Raw genomic sequence first — 21,978 nt, 5'->3', positions numbered from 1 at the left:
TGTGTGGCTTACTAACCATGTTCTAGAAACCGTGTCAAGTGCTTTCTGCAGATGGTTCCACTTTTATTATAGTATTGGAACTATTGTCAACCCCACTTCACAGACTACTAAATTGAGTGTCTGAGCTGCTAAGCCACTTGTCCAACGATATACAGCCAGTAAGTAACAGAATGAGGATCAGCATTTGAGATAGAAATATTCTACACAAAATGTACTGTTACAGAGAAACTAGAGTGGTATCATCCCAGATAAGCGTTCATGCCTGTTCGCTTATCGAATCGGCCGAATACATTAAATGCTTTCAGGAGATTGGCAGACATTGTTTAAATTTTCCCCAAAACCCAGAAGAACTCAGAAGTACTCATTGTCTTGGCCTTATTGGTATTTGACTATGAATACAATAGATCCCACAGAAGTAAGTCTAGTAGAGTGGCCTTGGAAAAAGGCTAGGATTTAGGAGCAGGTTTAGGCAACTCAAGCCTTCTCGGCTTCCCTTTTCTCATCTGTACTTTCATAATTCTGATTTTTAAGAGCACCTTTGTTGAAAGTAAAGGTTCAGTGAAACAGCACAGATGAAGTCCTTCCTATTTGGTCTAGCAGGTAGTAGTTGCTCAACACGTCTTGTCTATTAATGACGACCACAATGATAATAGTGGACTAATAATGAATTGATAAAATATGATTATGTAAGTTCAAATGAGTTTTGATCTCGCCCCTCTCCTCTGTTTCAGAGGCTGTATGGTTTTTGTGTTCTACATTGTATGGTTTAACGTTGGCAGGTGGGGGATTTTGATAGACACATGATAAAATCAGAAGCCCCAAGACTTGTATTTTCATCACAGAAATGTATTACTTCCTTGAGTTGTGACCTGGATAAAGTTACTTTGTCTAAGTTAACCTTACTTGTAAAAATAATCATGAATATACCTGCCCTTTCTCGTCTTCTCAGCCTCTCCGCAGTCAGTGTGAGGTACCATTGGTATAGTGTATATGAAGGGGTTTGCAAGCTCTGGAGTGCTGTATGTATGCTATTTTGCCTCTTCAATTGTGAGTGGTGTTTTCCCATTCTCCTTAAATGACCCAACACTACGCTCTTGGTAAAATAAATGCATTTGTGCATGAACATTTGGCAAGTAATAAGAGCTGCATTTGCAAGATTTTTTTTCTTGAACAGCCAAGTGAGCCACTATGAGCTGCACTGTAGCAGTGACATTTACAATAATTTGTTCAGAAGAGCAATTGCCAACTTGCCTATTTGACTAGTATGGAGTACTATATGTTGTTTAGGGTGATGAGATCAGTAAACCAGCAATTTGGTAGAGCCATCAGAGAAGAGGATGAAAAGAAATGAATATCTGAGATCCTGAGTTTCCAATCAGATCAAGAAAAAGAAGCCTATAAGAATAGGTCCCATTTATTTGGGGGAGAAACATACACCACTTTGTATGGAGGCTTCATTTTCTAGGAATATTTTCTTTTCTTTTTTTTTATTCTTATTTTTTTTATTGTATTTTAGGTTTTGGGGTACATGTGCAGAGCATGCAATACAGTTGCATAGGTACACACATGGCAGTGTGTTTTGTTTGCTTTCACCTCTTCACCCACATTTAGCGTTTCTCCCCAGGCTATCCCTCCCCACCTCCCCCTCCCACTGGCCCTCCCCTTTCCCCCCAATAGACCCCAGTGTTTAGTACTACCCTCACTGTGTCCATGTGTTCTCATTTTTCATCACCCGCCTATGAGTGAGAATATGCGGTGTTTCATTTTCTGTTCTTGTGTCAGTTTGCTGAGAATGATGTTCTCCAGGTTCATCCATGTCCCTACAAAGGACAGGAACTCATCATTTCTGATTGCTGCGTAATATTCCATGGTGTATATGTGCCACATTTTCCCAATCCAGTCTATCATCCATGGGCATTTGGGTTGATTCCAGGTCTTTGCTATTGTAAACAGTGCTGCAATAAACATTCGTGTGCATGTGTCCTTATAGTAGAATGATTTATAGTCCTTTGGGTATATACCCAGTAATGGGATTGCTGGGTCAAATGGAATTTCTATTTCTAAGGCCTTGAGAAATCGCGACACTGTCTTCCACAATGGTTGGACTAATTTACACTCCCACCAACAGTGTAAAAGTGTTCCTATTTCTCCAGCATCTGTTGTGTCCAGATTTTTTAATGATCGCCATTCTAACTGGCGTGAGATGGTATCTCAATGTGGTTTTGATTTGCATCTCTCTGATGACCAGTGACGAAGAGCATTTTTTCATATGATTGTTGGCCTCATATATGTCTTCTTTCGTAAAGTGTCTGTTTATATCCTTTGCCCACTTTTGAATGGACTTGTTTGTTTTTTTTCTGTAAATCTGTTTGAGTTCTTTGTAAATTCTGGATATCAGCCCTTTGTCAGATGAGTAAACTGCAAAAATTTTTTCCCATTTTGTTGGTTGCTGATTCACTCTAATGACTGTTTCTTTTGCCGTGCAGAAGCTGTGGAGTTTGATTAGGTCCCATTTGTCTATTTTGGCTTTTGTTGCCAATGCTTTTGGTGTTTTGTTCATGAAGTCCTTGCCTACTCCTATGTCCTGGATAGTTTTGCCTAGATTTCCTTCTAGGGTTTTTATCGTGCCAGGTCTTATGTTTAAGTCTTTAATCCATCTGGAGTTAATTTTAGTGTAAGGTGTCAGGAAGGGGTCCAGTTTCTGCTTTCTGCACATGGCTAGGCAGTTGTCCCAACACCATTTGTTAAACAGGGAATCCTTTCCCCATTGCTTGTTTTTGTCAGGTTTATCAAAGATTGTATAGTTGTATGTATGTTGTGTTGCCTCTGGTGCCTCTGTTCTGTTCCATTGGTCTATATCTCTGTTTTGGTACCAGTACCATGCTGTTTTGATTACTGTAGCCTTGTAGTATAGTTTGAAATCCGGTAGTGTGATGCTTCCCTCTGTGTTCTTTTTGCTTAGAATTGATTTGGCTATGCGGGCTCTCTTTTGGTTCCATATGAAGTTCATGGTGGTTTTTTCCAGTTCTGTGAAGAAAGTCAATGGTAGCTTGATGGGGATAGCATTGATTCTGTAAATTACTTTGGGCAGTATAGCCATTTTTACGATATTAATTCTTCCTAACCACGAACATGGAATGTTTCTCCATCTGTTTGTGTCCTCTCTGATTTCCTTGAGCAGTGGTTTGTAGTTCTCCTTGAAGAGGTCTTTTACTTTCCTTGTGAGTTGTATTCCAAGGTATTTTATTCTTTTTGTAGCAATTGCGAATGGCAGTTCGTTCTTGATTTGGCTTTCTTTAAGTCTGTTATTGGTGTAGACGAATGCTTGTGATTTTTGCACATTGATTTTATATCCTGAGACTTTGCTGAAGTTGCTTATCAGTTTCAGGAGTTTTTGGGCTGAGGCGATGGGGTCTTCTAGGTATACTATCATGTCGTTTGCAAATAGAGACAATTTGGCTTCCTCCTTTCCTATTTGAATACCCTTTATTTCTTTTTCTTGCCTGATTGCTCTGGCTAGAACTTCCAGTACTATATTGAACAGGAGTGGTGAGAGAGGGCATCCTTGTCTAGTGCCAGATTTCAAAGGGAATGCTTCCAGTTTTTGCCCATTCAGTATGATATTGGCTGTTGGTTTGTCATAAATAGCTTTTATTACTTTGAGATACGTTCCATCGATACCGAGTTTATTGAGGTTTTTTTAGCATAAAGAGCTGTTGAATTTTTTCAAATGCCTTCTCTGCGTCAATGGAGATAATCATGTGGTTTTTGTTTTTGGTTCTGTTTATGTGGTGAATTACGTTGATAGACTTGTGTATGTTGAACCAGCTTTGCATCCCCGGGATAAATCCTACTTGATCATGATGAATAAGTTTTTTGATTTGCTATTGCAATCGGCTTGCCAATATTTTATTGAAGATTTTTGCATCTATGTTCATCATGGATATTGGCCTGAAGTTTTCTTTTCTCGTTTGGTCTCTGCCGGGTTTTGGTGTCAGGATGATGTTGGTCTCATAAAATGATTTGGGAAGGATTCCCTCTTTTTGGATTATTTGGAATAGTTTTAGAAGGAATGGTACCAGCTTCTCTTTGTGTGTCTGGTAGAATTCGGCTGGGAACCCGTCTGGACCTGGGCTTTTTTTGTCTGGTAGGCTCTTAATTGCTGCCTCGACTTCTGACCTTGTTATTGGTCTATTCATAATTTTAGCTTCCTCCTGGTTTAGGCTTGGGAGGACACAGGAGTCCAGGAATTTATCCATTTCTTCCAGGTTTACTAGCTTATGTGTATAGAGTTGTTTGTAATATTCTCTTATGATGGTTTGAATTTCTGTGGAATCTGTGGTGATTTCCCCTTTATCATTTTTTATTGCATCTATTTGGTTGTTCTCTCTTTTATTTTTAATCAGTCTGGCTAGTGGTCTGTCTATTTTTTTGATCTTTTTAAAAAACCAGCTCTTGGATTTATTGATTTTTTGAAGGGTTTTTCGTGTCTCAATCTCCTTCAGTTCAGCTCTGATCTTAGTTATTTCTTGTCTTTTGCTGGGTTTTGAGTTTTTTTGATCTTGCTTCTCCAGCTCTTTCAATTTTGATGATAGGGTGTCAATTTTGGATCTCTCCATTCTCCTCATATGGGCACTTATTGCTATATACTTTCCTCTAGAGACTGCTATAAATGTGTCCCAGAGATTCTGGCATGTTGTGTCTTCATTCTCATTGGTTTCGAAGAACTTCTTCACTTCTTCCTTCATTTCATTGTTTACCCAGTCGACATTCAAGAGCCAGTTGTTCAGTTTTCATGAAGCTGTGCGGTTCTGGGTCGGTTTCTGAATTCTGAGTTCTAACTTGATTGCACTGTGGTCTGAGAGGCAGTTTGTTATGATTTCAGTTGTTTTGCATTTGCTGAGCAGTTCTTTACTTCCAATTATGTGGTCATTTGTAGAGTAGGTGTGATGTGGTGCTGAGAAGAATGTATATTCTGTGGATTTGAGGTGGAGAGTTCTGTAAATGTCTATCAGGTTTGCTTGCTCCAGGTCTGAGTTCAAGCCTTGGATATTTTTGTTGATTTTCTGTCTGGTTGATCTGTCTAATATTGACAGTGGAGTGTTAAAGTCTCCCACTATTATTGTGTGGGAGTCTAAGTCTCTTTGTAAGTCATTAAGAACTTGCCTATGTATCTGGGTGCTTCCGTATTGGGTCCATATATGTTTAGGGTCGTTAGCTCTTCTTGTTTTATCGATCCTTTTACCATTATGTAAAGGTCTTCTTTGTCTCTTTTGATCTTTGTTGCTTTAAAGTCTATTTTATCAGAGATGAGAATTTCAACTCCTGCTTTTTTTTGCTCTCCATTTGCTTGGTAAATCTTCCTCCATTCCTTTATTTTGAGTCTTTGTGTATCCTTGCATGTGAGATGGGTTTCCTGAATACAGCACACTGATGGGTTTTGGCTTTTTATCCAATTTGCCAGTCTGTGTCTTTTGATTGATGCATTTAGTCAATTTACATTTAGGGTTAATATTGTTATTTGTGAATTTGATACTGCCATTTTCATGCTAAGTGGCCGTTTTGCCCGTTAGTTGTTGTAGATTCTTCATTATGTTGATGCTCTTTAGCATTTAGTGTGATTTTGGAATGGCTGGTACTGGTTGTTCCTTTCTATGTGTAGTGCATCTTTTAGGAGGTCTTGTAAAGCAGGCCTGGTGGTGACAAAATCTCTGAGTACTTGCTTGTTTACAAAGGCTTTCATTTTTTCTTCACTTCGAAAGCTCAATTTGGCTGGATATGAAATTCTGGGTCGAAAGTTCTTTTTTTAAGAATGTTGAATATTGGCCCCCACTGTCTTCTGGCTTGTAGTGTTTCTGCCGAGAGGTCTGCTGTGAGTCTGTTGGGCTTCCTTTGTGGGTGACCCGACCTTTTTCTCTGGCTGCCCTTAGTATTTTCTTCTTCATTTCAACCTTGTTGAATCTGACGATTATGTGCCTTGGGGTTGCTCTTTTTGTGGAATATCTTTTTGGTGTTCTCTGTATTTCCTGTATTTGAGTGTTGACCTGTCCTGCTAGGTGGGGGAAATTTTCCTGGATGATGTCCTGAAGAGTATTTTCCAGCTTGGATTCATTCTTTTTGTCCCCTTCTGGTACACCTATCCAACGTAGGTTAGGTCTTTTCACATAGTTTCACATTTCTTGGAGACTTTGTTCATTCCTTTTTGCACTTTTTTCTTTGATCTTGGTTTCTCATTTTATTTCATTGAGTTGATCTTCGACTTCAGATATTCTTTCTTCTGCTTGGTCAATTCGGCTATTGAAACTTGTGCATGCTTCGCGAAGTTCTCGTATTGTGTTTTTCAGCTTCTTTAGTTCATTCATATTCCTCTCTAAGTTATCCATTCTTGTCATAATTTCCTCAAATCTTTTTTCATATCTTTTTTCAATGTTCTTAGTTTCTTTGCATTGATTTAATACATGTTCTTTTAGCTCACAAAAGTTTCTCATTATCCACCTTCTGAAGTCTAATTCCGTCATTTCATCACAGTCATTCTCTGTCCAGCTTTGTTCCCTTGCTGGTGAGGAGTTTTGGTCCTTTCTAGGAGGCGAGGTGTTCTGGTTTCGGGTGTTTTCCTCCTTTTTGCGCTGGTTTCTTCCCATCTTTGTGGATTTATCCACTTGTCATCTGCATAGTTGCTGACTTTTCGTTTGGGTTTCTGAGTGGACACCCAGAATGTTGATGATGAAGTATTTCTGTTACTTGGTTTTTCTTCTACTAGTCTAGCCCCTTTGCTGTACGACTGCTGAGGTCCACTCCAGGCCCTGATTGTCTGGAGTGCACCTATAGCAGTTACGGAACAGTGAAGGATGCTACCAGTTTCTTTTTCTGCTATCTTTGTCCCAGGATGATGCCTGCCAAATGTCAGTCTTTTGGATATAGAGGGGTCAGGGAGCTGCTTGAGGAGACAGTCTGTACTTTATAGGAGCTCAATTGCTAAGCTGTGAGCGCTGTTGTTCATTCAGGGCTGTTAGGCTGCTATGTTTGATTCTGCTGCAACAGAGCTCATTAAAATACCCCTTTTTTTCTTAAATGCTCTGTCTTGGGGGGTTGGGGCTTTGTTTTTGGATGTCTGTTGAGGTGTCCTGCCCAGCTAGGAGGCAGACTAATCACTATTTGACTGCCGAGGCTCCGCCCTGCTGTTGTGAGGTTAGCCCTGTTGCTGCAGTCTCTTGCTCTTCTGCTGCGGTCTCTGCCACGGGCTACGCCCTGCAGCGGAGTCTCTCTGTTGTAGCGTGTTGCCTCGGCAATGGCAGCCTGCGTCAGCAGTGGGCATGTATCTCAGTAGGGGCGGGTTGCCTCAACAACAGCAGGCTGCGTCAGCAGTGGGCGTGTGTCTCAGTCGGGGCAGGTTGCCTCGGTAATGGTGGATGCCCCTCCCCCACGAAGTGCCTCAGGGACCGTCTCCACGGCGAGCATTTGGAATCTCCGTTTTGTCTGTCCCACTGCACTATCCCACATGCTGTGTCCCTGCAATCCCCTGGGCTGGCCCACTGCCCAAGTCCCTTTCAGTCTCAAGTTCAGCCCTCTCAAGTCTCAGGTTGCCATTTCAACAGGGCACACAGACAAGCGCACCCTGTGGGGATTGCTGGGTAAGGCCGGCTGCCACCACCCCGGCTGCTGGCTTCTCCAGGCAGAGCCTCTGCCTGGTGTCCCGTGTCTTCTTTATACTTGGAAATTTCCCCGTTCTGTGGGCAACAAAGATCCGTCTGAAAATGCAGCTTTGACTCACCTCTCTGCAGATTAACTGAGAGCTTCAATCCTAGGTTGTTCTCACAGTGCCATCTTGAGTTCCTCCCCTCTAGGAATATTTTCTAATGCTTTCAAGAACATTGTGATATATGTAGGACTATTCCCATTTTACAGATGAGAAAACTGAGGCTATGAGGTTTAAGTCACTAGTCTGTTCCTTCTTCCATTCTGGTTTTTAGAAAATGGTGCCACCACCTATCCAGTCACACAAGCCAAAGTCTTATGAGTGAGCTCTGGTTTATCCCTTTCTCTCTCACTTCTCATATCCAAGTTACCATTCAGGCCTGCTGATTTTAGTTCTTAAATATCCCTTAGCTTCTGTTTTTTCCTTCCATTGAAATTCTCATTGCAGCCCTTCTGTGGATTACCTCCTGGCCTTCCACCTGTGTGTCTGTGTCCATGTTGTCTCCAGTCTGTCCTCCACATAAGTCAGACCATGCCCCATACCTCCCAGTCCTTCTTAGAATGAGGACAAACCTCCTCACCATGGCCACAGTCTTCTTTCCATTTCTCTGTCCTCACGGAATGCCCCTCCTCTCTGCTCTGCACTGCAAAGACTCAGCATCTTGTACTGGCCAAGGTCCAGGTCCCCCTGCACCACATATTTGCTAGGAATGCCAGATCGTCCTTACTTTGCCCACTTACTGCCCACTCAAGCTTCTGATCTCAGTCCCTCCCTAGGGGAAACCTTTCCTGACCTTTGTAACTAAAGCAAAGCCTTCTCCTGGGTGCTCTCATTGTTCCAGAGACCTGCCTGCACAGCACTTGTACCAGTTAAACCTTTACATTAACTGGAGTGACAGATATGTTAGTGTCCACTGCTGCCTCGCAGGAATAAAGCCAGAAAAGGTAAGGCCCTATCTGTGTGCATTTCTACAGTCTAGTGTGCTTAGTGAGATATTGTTTAAGAAGAATGAGTTGGACATGACAGCATGGCTAGAAAGTGATGGATTGAGGATTTAAACATACTTCTTTCTGGTTCTAGAGTGTTGGCTGCTAACACTATTCACTTTTGGGCAGTATCGTTTTATGACTAATAAGGGTACTTTTTGCTAAGATCAAATATATTTTGGGTCCACCAGATGAAGTTTGATAAAAGTGGGTTATTAAGAACCCACTGATAAGCAGAGCTGCCTGACCAAGATTTCCAGATTTTGCATCAAAGAGAAAAGTAATGAAAGTGGGCTAATGGGAGGGGAAGGAGGGCTGAAAAGTGAAGGAGGAACAGCTATTTCTATAGTGCCCTTGACCCTGCCTTTCTCTGTTCTTCACTCTGGCTGAAATTGACCACCCTGAGTGCGTTCAGATAATGATAAATTATCTCTGTTACACTGTGTGTGTGTGTGTGTGTGTGTGTGTGTGTGTGTGTGTGTGTGTGTTTGGCTATGTACAAAAGAGGCAGCTTCTGTGAATAAATGAAGCCTTGTAATTAAGGAATTTGTTGTAAATGGCAAGATGCATTGGTGCTTGTTCCTTAGTACTCCTCGCTGAGGCCACATTTCCTTGAACTGGCTTGTATTTGCCACTGACACTACTAGCAGCAGGATGGAGGGGAGGAATGGAGACACCAGGTGTTGCAATGCTTAGCGCCTGCTTTCAGCTCTGCTACAAACTAAAATACTGACTGACTTTGGCTAACCCCCTAACCTCTTTGAGCCTCAGTTTTTTCATCTGAAAAAATCAATGATGGTTTGAATTTCTTCCGAATATGACATTCAGTTATCTCTCTCTCCACTGTGGAAGCACTGGGAGCTATTCTTCTACTGTCTCTGGTGGCCGTTATGACTTCTGCATTATCAAGGGGCCCTCTCTAACCTAAATAACCCCCCAAAGAAATTAAGTTTGTAATCATTTCTGCCTGGTAAGCGAAATGACAAGAGAAAAGAGCTAGTTGTCAATAGCCCTGTGGATGGAAAATTAATGGGATCTGTGCAAACAGTTGCTTATATAACCATAATTTGCCTTTTGTTTTCCTTTGCAACTCAGAAGAAAGTGATTAATTTTCAAAGAGCCTCTCATTGAACATATTTTAAAAAAACATATCATTGGCAAAAGGGGCACGTGGTTGCTTGATTGCCATATATCTCTCAGTATGTGGAACAGTTATTTTTAGCTGGGGGTAATTAGCTGAGAAGAAAGCTGCAGAATCTTGGAGGCAGAAGAATCTTTGTATGTCTTATGTTGGCGTGGAGAAAGCAAAGCGAAAGGGCAGAGTATAAAAGGTCGTTAAATAACTACATAAGGGGTCAGCTGCATTTCCTCTGGCTACTCAGAGGTGAGGCCCTAAAGCAATGGAGACAACATTATGGGTGGGAATGTGTTTGCAGGGTCTAATTAGTTTGCCCAAGAAAAGCGAAAAAAAGAAAGGGCTAAAAATATGTAGATTGTAAAATTCATGGCTTCATTTGCTCTTCTGTGCCTTTGAAACCTTTTTATAACCTTATAGTAGAACAATTTATAATCCTTGAAGCCTTTTTGCTACCACTCTTGTCAGCTTGTCTAAGGCCACCGTAGCTTATCAGCTACTGGGGAAAGTTGTTTAAACTCTCTAAGCCTCCTTTTTTCCCACTGGTTCACTTAGGGGCACTAATTCCTAATGTTTCTTCCTGAGTTATTGTTGTTCAGATCCCATAATTGTTTGCATATGTGCTCTGTAAGATGCGTCACCTAGCACACGTTGTGGGCAACCTCAGGTGTAGAAGTTAGGACATCTTTGTGCCTGGATTTGGCTGTTACCAACAAGAAGAAACGGGGAGGAAGGGTAGAGTAGACAACTGTAGAATTTTTCTGGATTCTTTTGGTTTCTCCAGAAAATAATACTGTTCTTATATTTGAAGATAATTATCTGCCTAGGCATACTGAAATTCTAAGGTTGACACCACTTTTCATTGATCCTAGGGCAGGGTTTCAGGATTGCTGGAGCAGCATCATCCTTTTACAGTGTAGATTTCAGTCAACAGGCTGGTCATGGCCTTCTCAGTGTGCAAGAATCTTCTTACTGATGGTGGGCGTCAGTGGGCTGGACTCACAGTTTCCATCTCTTAGGCTGGGCAGGCCCATGGTGGCAATGGTAAAAATTTCATGGGAACATACATCAGAAGTAATAAGAAATCCATCTTCTTAAAGGCTTCATAGAGATTTCCTGAAGATTTATAAAAGACACTTCATTGATCAATCACTCTGATGTTTCCCCTCACTGGAAGAAATTCAGGTCACCAGCCCACTTAAAATCATTGTGTTCTCCTTTTGCAGTAACCTCTGCTCATATAATTTCTTTATGGCATATTATATACTATTTAACTTAATATCCTGATTAGTGAAGCTAGCAAACACTCAGTATAACCATAAACTGCAGTATCATAACTGACTTCCTTTAAAAATCATCTAATGTTTCTTTAAAATCACTGGTGCTTTTGTAAAGTAGTTCATATTTAGGAATATGAACATTTTATAATGCTGGAAAATTATTTGAATTCCTTTTCATTTAAAACCTAAAGCTTTTTATTTAATCTAGCTTTCACAAATATTTTATTTGCCCACTATAGAAAAATCGAGTTTAGAGATAAATGTAAAGTCACTCATAGCTCCATCCAAAAGTCAACAACTCTTAATATTATTAGTTTTGTTCTTGTTCTCAGTATTTTTGCTGAATCTATGTTTCGTATAGTTTCATTATATGTCAGAAAAAACTGCATATATATGAGTTTTAAAATAATACATTTTTATTGTCATAAATGAAATACACATTTAATATGGTATGATTAGGACATATAGAGAGATATAACAAAGAAAATTAAAGTCATTTAAAATCTTACCAAATCTAATAACCATAAACCTTTCGATGTATTTTTGCAGAATACTTTTCCCTACGCCTTTTATATTTTTCTTTATTATCAAGTACTTCAAGAGTATAGAAAAGACAGAAAATAATATAAGCAGCAATGGAAAATTTTAAAATATGGGTATTTTTCTGCATGTGTTTCAGATTGTTTAGTTTTTGTTGTCCTTTGCCCTCCCCACGTGTCCCTTTATTTTCCTGGCAAAACAAAGCATTACAGATATAGTTGCAGCTTCCTATACTCCATTTTATTTTTCTAAAACTGATTGATATTGAAATTTCTACCTCTGGTCTACTTACTTTTTCTGCCGAATAATACTTTACCATATGGAAATACCACGATGTACAATTACATGCGTAGTGCCATATACATTTGTTTACAGGTTTCTTGGGAAGAATCTCTCTTACTGTGTTCCCAGAAGAGGGATTGGTAAATTGTAGGGGAGGCTTGTCTTCATTTTTACTATGAATTTCCAATTGTTTAAAGTAGTTGTAACAATTGGTATTCCCACAGGAAATGTGGGGAAACTTGTTTTGTGTTTGGCTTCACTTGATATTCCTAGGTTTTACTTTTTGTTTCCCAATATTATGAATGTAAAATTGTATGTTTTAATTTATATTTTGCACAGACTTTATTATTCGGGACAGATGTAACCGTTCTCATGCACAACTGTCATGGATTTGTTTTCAATTTAACTCATTTATTAAGCACGGAAAATTGTGAGGTTTCTCAAAGATGGCGATGAGAACTGCTGATGGATTTGCTGCATTAGATCCACCCTCTCCAGCTCTGGCCCTCTAGTGTCAGTATTTCTGCCTTCCAGTTATAGTGCTTCCTCTTTTCAGGTCCTGGGAACATTCTGGCTGTAGAAATCAGTTGCAGTAATTGGAAGGACTTTTATTAAAATGACTTACTTGTCTTCTTACCTAGTAATTATGCAGACTGTAAAATATATTTATGAAAAGATTCAAGTTATATACAAAACCAGACACTACCAAAGCATATACAAAGTTCATGATCCCTTTTATTTTTCTCTTCTTCCTCTTCCAATATATAACCACTTGTAGAGAGCCCCTACTATTTCCTTTGTATTTATGTTTATGCCCAAATGCAATGAATATTCTCTAACATGTCTCCTTGGATCCATGAGAAGAAGGTGAATGTAATTTTTAAAAATGAATATTATATATCTACATCAGCAGAGTATTGCATTATACGGAAATAAGAGAAATAATCTAACTCTTCCATGGACATTTAGGTTGCTTGTAGTTTTCTATTATTTTAAACAATGTTGTGGAAAACATTCTTGTAAATGCCTTTGGACATCAATGTGAAAATTGTCTTAGGAGATATTTGTAGAAATGCTATTTAATGCTATTTTTAGCCTACTTTATTAATTTTTATTTAGAACATTTTAAAGTACTTTAGGAATTGGTGACTTCTAAGTAGTGTAAAACACAGTACCAGGCCAGGCATGGTGGCTCACGCCTGTAATCCCAGCACTTTGGGAGGCCGAGGCAGATGGATCACGAGGTCAAGAGATCGAGACCATCCTGGTCAACATGGTGAAACCCCATCTCTACTAAAGATACAAAAAATTAGCTGGGCATGGTGGTGCGTTCCTGTAGTCCCAGCTACTTGGGAGGCTGAGGCACGAGAGTTGCCTGAACCCAGAAGGCGGAGCTTGCAGTGAGCCGAGATCACGCCATTGCACTCCAGCCTGGGTGGCATGAGCAAAACTCCGTCTCAAAAAAAAAAAAAAAAAAGAACACAGTACCTAGATTCTTTGAGCTTTATGTTCTGTTTGAAGTGGGGAAAGTGACAGTAACTATCTGTGAGGGTGATTTTGAGGATTAAATGAGATACTGTGTACAAAGTTTATAGCATGGGTTTTGGATCACAGCAGAAACTAGAAAGTTCAGTTTTGCCTCCTCTTAGTCGGTCCAAAACCCCAATATACTTTTGCATGTGTTTTCAGCACAGATTTTAGAGTTTGATAGAAATAGAATCATATTGTGATCACTCCATATGTAAGGTTTCTTTTAGTCGAGAAAATGTTTTTAATATTCAGCCATGTTGTTGCACATGTCAATAGTTCTTTCCTTTTTTATCCTCCTATCTCAGGTCTTAGAAAAGGAATACTGCAAAAAAAAAATGAAACAATATTTCCACTTGTATTAGGTTTCAGTCTACAGTTGACATTGTTCTCAAGTATCTCTAACAGGTTCCCAAGGAGAGAAAAATTTATTTTATGTCCACAACATAACAGGAATTATAACAGAGGCAGAAGGCCTCCTAGCCCTGTGTGAAAATCATCATGTTGACTATATTTCCCAAAAGTGAAACACAGGTGTAGGGGCTGTGTTTCCCACCACTTTTATTTTTTCAATTGGGGAAAAATAATAATGACTTTAATAACAATGAAAAAATAATAAAAAGACAGTAAAAAGGTTGAATGCACTGGCTGTTGCAGGGAGCAATCAGAAATGGTTTGTTTTTTCCCTTTACTTCATCAAAGTTGCTACGTTGGGTAGAATCTTTGATATTTTCTATTTCATTGAGCAATTTAAGCTACTAAGAAATTCTGTCTAGTTTAAAACAGGAGCAGAGACTGAGGACTCAAGATGGCGCTGTGAGAACATCCCAGGATTGAAGCTCTTGTTGAATCTCCAGAGAGGTGAGTCTGAGCTGCATTTCCAGACTTACCTTTGTTGCCCACAAAACGGGGAAATTCCCAAGTATAAAAGAGACGCGGGACGCCAGGCAGAGTTACCGCCTGGCGAAGCCGGCAGCCGGGGTGGCGGCGGCCGGCCCTTCCCAGCGTTCCCCACAGGGCGCACTTGTCCGGGTGCCCTGTTAAACTGGCAACCTGAGACTTGAGAGGGCTGGACTTGAGACTGAACAGGACTCAGAAAACGAGCCAGCCCAGGGGATTGCAGGGACACAGCATTTGGGTTAGCCCAGCGGGATGGACAAAACCACGATTCCAAACGCTTCCCTGCAGATGGTCCCAGAGGTGCTCTGTGGGGGAGGGCCGTCCACCATTACTGAGGCAACCCGCCCCTACTGAGATACACGCCCACTGCTGAAGCAGCCTGCTGTTGCCGAGGCAACCCACTACAACAGAGAGACTCTGCCACAGGGCATAGCCCAGTGGAGACCACAGCAGAAAAACAGAGTCTGCAGTAAGAGGGCGAACCACACAACAGCAGGGCGGTGCCTCGGCAGGCAAACAGTGATTCGACTGTCTCCTAGCTGGGCAGAACACCTCAACGGACATCCAAAAATAAAGCCCGAACCCCCCAAGACAGAGCATTTGAGAAAAAAAGGGTTTTTTAATGAGCTCTGTTGCAGCAGAATCAAACATAGCAGCCTAACAGCCCTGAATGAACAACAGAGCTCATAGCTCAGCAATTGAGCTCATATAAAGTACAGACTGTCTCCTCAAGCAGCTCCCTGACCCCTCAATATCCAAAAGACTGACATTTGGCAGGCATCATCCTGGGACAGAGATAGCAGAAAAAGAAACTGGTAGCATCCCTACTGTTGCGCAGCTGCTATAGCTGCACCCCAGACAAGCAGGGCCTGGAGTGGACCTCTGCACTCATACAGCGTAGGGGCTAGACTGGTAGAAGGAAAACCAAGTAACAGAAATACTTCATCATCAACAATCTGGGTGTCCACCCAGAGACCAAATCGAAAAGTCAGCAACTACACAGACGACAGGTGGATAAATCCACAAAGATGGGAAGAAACCAGTGCAAAAAGGAGGAAAACACCTGAAAACAGAACACCTCACCTCCTAGAAAGGACCAAAACTCCTCAGCAGCAAGGGAACAAAGCTGGATGGAGAATGACTGTGACGAAATGACTGAATCAGACTTCAGAAGGTGGATAATGAGAAAATTTGTGAGCTAAAAGAACATGTTTCAAATCAATGAAAAGAAACTAAGAACCTTGAAAAAAGATTCAAGGAAATGATAACAAGAATGGATAACTTAGAGAGGAATATGAATGAATTAAAGGAGATGAAAAACACAATACGAGAACTTCACGAAGCATGCACAAGTTTCAATAGCCGAATTGACCAAGCAGAAGAAAGAATTTCAGAAGTCGAAGATCAACTCAGTGAAATAAAACGAGAAACCAAGATCAGAGAAAAAAGCACAAAAAGGAATAAACAAAGTCTCCAAGAAATGTGGGACTATGTGAAAAGACCTAACCTACGTTTGATAGGCGTACCAGAATGTGACGAAGAGAATGAATCCAAGCTGGAAAATACTCTTCAGGACATCATCCAGGAAAATTTCCCCCACCTAGCAAGACGAGCCAACACTCAATTGCAGGAAATACAGAGAACACCACAAAGATATTCCGCAAGAAGAGCAACCCCAAGGCACATAATCATCAGATTCAACAAGGTTGAAATAAAGGAGAAAATACTAAGGGCAGCCAGAGAGAATAGTCACCCACAAAGGGAAGCCCATCAGACTCACAGCAGATCTCTTGGCAGAAACTCTGCAAGCCAGAAGAGAGTGGGGGCCAATATTCAACATCCTTAAAGAAAAGAACTTTCAACCCAGAATTTCATATCCAGCCAAACTGAACTTCAGAAGTGAAGGAAAAATAAAATCCTTTGTGAATAAGCAAGTACTCAGAGATTTTGTCACCACAAGGCCTGCTTTACAAGAGCTCCTGAAAAAGGCACTACACATAGAAAGGTACAACCAGTAGCAGCCATTCCAAAATCACACTAATTGCTAAAAAGCATCAAAATAATGAAGAATCTACAACAACTAACGGGCAAAACAGCGAACTAGCATCAAAATAGCAGTATCAAATTCACACATAACAATATTAACCCTAAATGTAAATGGACTAAATGCACCAATCAAAAGACACAGACTGGCAAATTGGATAAAAAGCCAAAACCCATCAGTGTGCTGTATCCAGGAAACCCACCTCACACACAATGATACACAAAGGCTCAAAATAAAGGGATGGAGGAAGATTTACCAAGCAAATGGAGAGCAAAAAAAAAGCAGGAGTTGCAATTCTCATCTCGGATAAAATAGACTTAAAGCAACAAAGATCAAAAGAGACAAAGAAGGCCATTACATAATGGTAAAAGGATCGATAAAACAAGAAAAGCTAATGATCCTAAACATATATGGACCCAACACAGGAGCACCCAGATACATAAGGCAAGTTCTTAAAGACTTACAAAGAGACTTAGACTCCCACACAATTATAGTGGGAGACTTTAATACCCCACTGTCAATATTAGACAGATCAAACAGACAGAAAATCAACAAGGATATCCAGGGCTTGAACTCAGACCTGGAGCAAGCAAACCTGATAGACATCTACAGAACTCTCCACCCCAAATCTACAGAATATACATTCTACTCAGCACCACATCACACCTACTCTAAAATTGACCACATAATTGGAAGTAAAGCACTGCTCAGCAAATGCAAAACAACTGAAATCATAACAAACAGCCTCTCAGACCATAGTGCAATCAAGTTAGAACTCAGAATACAGAAACCAACCCAGAACCGCACAGCTTCATGGAAACTGAACAACTGGCTCTTGAATGTTGACTGGATAAACAACGAAATGAAGGCAGAAATAAAGAAGTTATTCGAAACCAACGAGAACAAAGACACAACATGCCAGAATCTCTGGAACACATTTAAAGCAGTCTCTAGATGAAAGTATATAGCAATAAGTGCCCATATGAGAAAAATGGAGAGATCCAAAATTGACACCCTATTATCAAAATTGAAAGAGCTAGAGGAGCAAGATCAAAAAAACTCAAAACCCAGCAAAAGACAAGAAATAACTAAGATCAGAGCTGAACTGAAGGAGATTGAGACACAAAAACCCTTCAAAAAATCAATAAATCCAAGAGCTGGTTTTTTTGAAAAGATCAACAAAATAGACAGACCACTAGCTAGATTGATTAAAAATAAAAGAGAGAACAACCAAATAGATGCAATAAAAAATGATAAAGGGGAAATCACCACAGATTCCACAGAAATTCAAACCATCATCAGAGAATATTACAAACAACTCTACGCACATAAGCTAGTAAACCTGGAAGAAATGGATAAATTCCTGGACTCCTGTGCCCTCCCAAGCCTAAACCAGGAGGAAGCTGAAACTATGAATAAACCAATAACAAGGTCAGAAGTCGAGGCAGCAATTGAGAGCCTACCACACAAAAAAAAGCCCAAGTCCAGACGGGTTCCCAGCCGAATTCTACCAGACACACAAAGAGGAACTGGTACCATTCCTTCTGAAACTATTCCAAATAATCCAACAAGAAGGAATCCTTCCCAAATCATTCTATGAGACCAATATCATCCTGACACCAAAACCCGGCAGAGACCCAATGAGAAAAGAAAACGTCAGGCCAATATTCATGATGAACATAGATGCAAAAATTTTCAATAAAATATTGGCAAGCCGATTGCAACAGCAAATCAAGAAAGTTATCCATCATGATCAAGTAGGATTCATCCCGGGGATGCAAGGTTGGTTCAACATATGCAAGTCTATAAACGTAATTCACCACATAAACAGAACCATAAACAAAATCCACATGATTATCTCCATTGACGCAGAGAAGGCATTTGACAAAATTCAACAGCCCTTTATGCTAAAAGCCCTCAATAAACTCGGTATTGATGGAATGTATCTCAAAGTAATAAAAGCTATTTATGACAAACCAACAGCCAATATCATACTGAATGGGCAAAAACTGGAAGCATTCCCTTTGAAATCCTGCACTAGACAAGGATGCCCTCTTTCACCACTCCTATTCAATATAGTACTGGAAGTTCTAGCCATAGCAATCAGGCATGAAAAAGAAATAAAGGGTATTCAAATAGGAAAGGAGGAAGCCAAATTGTCTCTATTTGCAGACGACATGACAGTATACCTAGAAGACCCCATCGCCTCAGCCCAAAAACTCCTAAAACTGATAAGCAACTTCAGCAAAGTCTCAGGATATAAAATCAATGTGCAAAAATCACAAGCATTCGTCTACACCAATAACAGACTTAAAGAAAGCCAAATCAAGAGCGAACTGCCATTCACAATTGCTACAAAAAGAATAAAATACCTTGGAATACAACTCACAAGGAACGTAAGAGACCTCTTCAAGGAGAACTACAAACCACTGCTCAACGAAATCAGAGAGGACACAAACAGATGGAGAAACATTCCATGTTCATGGTTAGAAAGAATTAATATCGTGAAAATGGCTATACTGCCCAAAGTAATTTACAGAATCAATGCTATACTCATCAAGTTACCATTGACTTTCTTCACAGAACTGGAGAAAACCACCACGAACTTCATATGGAACCAAAAGAGAGCCCGCATAGCAAGGTCAATTCTAAGCAAAAAGATCACAGCAGGGGGCATCATACTACCGGATTTCAAACTATACTACAAGGCTACAGTAATCAAAACAGCATGGTACTGGTACCAAAACAGAGATATAGACCAATGGAACAGAACAGAGGCAACAGAGGCAACACAACATATCTACAACCATACAATCTTTGACAAACCTGACAAAAACAAGCAATGGGGAAAGGATTCCCTGTTCAACAAATGGTGTTGGGACAACTGGCTAGCCATGTGCAGAAAGCAGAAACTGGACCCCTTCCTGACTCCTTACACTAAAATTAACTCCAGATGGATTAAAGACTTAAACATAAGACCTGGCACGATAAAAACCCTAGAAGGAAATCTAGGCAAAACTATCCAGGACATAGGAGTAGGCAAGGAGTTCATGAACAAAACACCAAAAGCATTGGCAACAAAAGCCAAAATAGACAAATGGGACCTAATCAAACTCCACAGCTTCTGCACGGCAAAAGAAACAGTCACTAGAGTGAATCGGCAACCAACAGAAAATGAAAAAATGTTTGCAGTTTACTCATCTGACAAAGGGCTGATACCCAGAATTTATAAAGAACTCAAACGGATTTACAGAAAAAAAACAAACAAGCCCATTCAAAAGTGGGCAAAGGATATAAACAGACACTTTACGAAAGAAGACATATATGAGGCCAACAATCATATGAAAAAATGCTCATCATCACTGGTCATCAGAGAGATGCAAATCAAAACCACATTGAGATACCATCTCACGCCAGTTAGAATGGCGATCATTAAAAAATCTGGAGACAACGGATGCTGGAGAAGATGTGGAGTAAAAGGAACATTTTACACTGTTGGTGGGAGTGTAAATTAGTCCAACCATTGTGGAAGACGGTGTGGCGATTCCTCAAGGCCTTAGAAATAGAAATTCCATTTGACCCAGCAATCCCATTACTGGGTATATATCCAAAGGACTATAAATCATTCTACTATAAGGACACATGCACACGAATGTTTATTGCAGCACTGTTTACAATAGCAAAGACCTGGAATCAACCCAAATGCCCATGGATGATAGACTGGATTGGGAAAATGTGGCACATATACACCATGGAATATTACACAGCAATCAGAAATGATGAGTTTGTGTCGTTTATAGGGACATGGATGAATCTGGAGAACATCATTCTCAGCAAACTGACACAAGAACAGAAAACGAACACCGCATATTCTCACTCAGGTGGGTGATGAAAAATGAGGACACATGGACACAGAGAGAAGAGTACTAAACACTGGGGTCTATTGGGGGGAAATGGGGAGGGACAGTGGGAGGGGAAGGTGGGGAGGGATAGCCTGGGGAGAAATGCCAAATGTGGGTGAAGGGGAGAAAGGAAGCAAAACACACTGCCATGTGTGTACCTATGCAACTGTCTTGCATGTTCTGCACATGGACCCCCAAACCTAAAATGCAATAAAAAATTTAAAAAAATAAATAAATAAAACAGGAGCAGAAAACCAAGCACCACACTTTCTCACTAAAATTGGGAGTCGAACAGTGAGAACACATGGACACAGGGAGGGAACAACACACACTGGGGCCAGTTGGGGGTCGGGGGAGGGTGAGAGGGGGAGACCATTAGGACAGATAGCCTGTGCATGTGAAGCTTAAAACCTAGATGAAGGGTTGATAGGTGCAGCAAAGCACCATGGTACACATATACCTACGTAATAAACCTACACATTCTGCACCTGTATTTTGGAACTTAAAAAAAAAATCCTGTTTAGTTCAATTTCCAAACTCAATAAACTCATTCAGCTTAAAACTTTACCCTTTTTTACATATTTTAACACGTAAAATAATCAACAATGAAAACAGGTAGAGGTTGAGCATCTCTGATCCATAAACCCCAAAATCCAAAATATTCCAAGATCTGAAATTCATCCACATTGATGGCTGAGATAGCAACATGTGTGCTTTCTCATGGTTCAATGTATAAAAACTTTGATTCGTGCACAAAATTGCTAAAAATATGTAAAATTTCATTTGCGTTATCTGTATGAGGTGTACATAAACATAGGTGAGTTTTGTGTTTAGACTTCAGTTATATCTTTAAGAGATCTCTTTATGTATATGTAAATGTTCCAAAATATGAAAAAAATTTAAAATCCAAAACACTTCTAGTCCCAAGGAATTCAGATAAGGAATATTCAACCACTACATCTAATAAGTCATGGATACTTTAAAATGAAATTTTAAAAGTATTTAAAGAGTCCAAAAGACATCAGGAGAAAAGAAACAGGACAAAAAGTGGGGAAGGGGATGCAAACTAAAACAAACAAAATAATGAAACAAATCATTAAATTGTAAGCTTGAATCCAATTACATCATTCAACCACTAATAAATCTATATTTAATAACGTTAAATGTTAATGAATCATACCACATACTCCAATTAAAGTGCAGAGATTGCCAGAATTAATTTTAAAAACCCACAAGACCCAGTGCTGTATATGAAATACACACTTTGAATAGAAAAAAAAAGACAAATATACGTAGGTCTAAATAATTACATTTGATTTTTTTTAAGACAGTGTCCTACTCTATCTCCCAGGCTGGAGTACAGTGGTGCAATCTCTGCTCACTGTAAACTCCGTCTCCTGGGTTCCAGAAATTCTCCTGCCTCAGCCTTTCGAGTAGCCGGGAATACGGAAACCTGCCACCATGCCTAGCTAAATGTTGGGGTATTTTTAATAAAGCTGGGGTTTCACTGCATTTGATAGGCTTGTCCTAAACTTTTGACCTCAAGTGATCTACCTGCCTCAGCCTCCCAAAGTGCTGGGATTGCAGGTGTGAGCCACTGTACCTGACCCTAAATGAGTACATTTAAAATGATATACTATGCAAACAGTCAGTAATGGAAGTGTGAAGAAGCTATATTAATACCAA

General features: G+C 40.1%; 1 protein-coding gene across 4 annotated transcripts in view; it reads left to right on the top strand.

Moving 5' to 3' along the window:
- Window positions 1-21,978, top strand: part of LOC118152723 (uncharacterized) — a 131,823-nt gene that overhangs the window by 104,807 nt on the left and 5,038 nt on the right. For 3 of the 4 annotated variants that reach the window (XR_013534720.1, XM_078370552.1, XM_078370551.1), the window contains 2 exons: window positions 14,223-14,307; window positions 20,191-20,271. Coding sequence is in view for 3 of the 4 variants with exons in the window: in XM_078370552.1 (XP_078226678.1) it covers window positions 14,223-14,307; window positions 20,191-20,271 (166 nt within the window). In the remaining variant the exon portion in view is untranslated. The remainder of the gene's footprint in view (window positions 1-14,222; window positions 14,308-20,190; window positions 20,272-21,978) is intronic. The other variant, XM_078370553.1, reaches the window with a different exon arrangement.

Source organism: Callithrix jacchus, chromosome 4, assembly GCF_049354715.1.
Source record: "Callithrix jacchus isolate 240 chromosome 4, calJac240_pri, whole genome shotgun sequence".
Taxonomy (NCBI): domain Eukaryota; kingdom Metazoa; phylum Chordata; class Mammalia; order Primates; family Cebidae; genus Callithrix; species Callithrix jacchus.
This window is presented reverse-complemented; position numbering and strand designations above follow the sequence as displayed.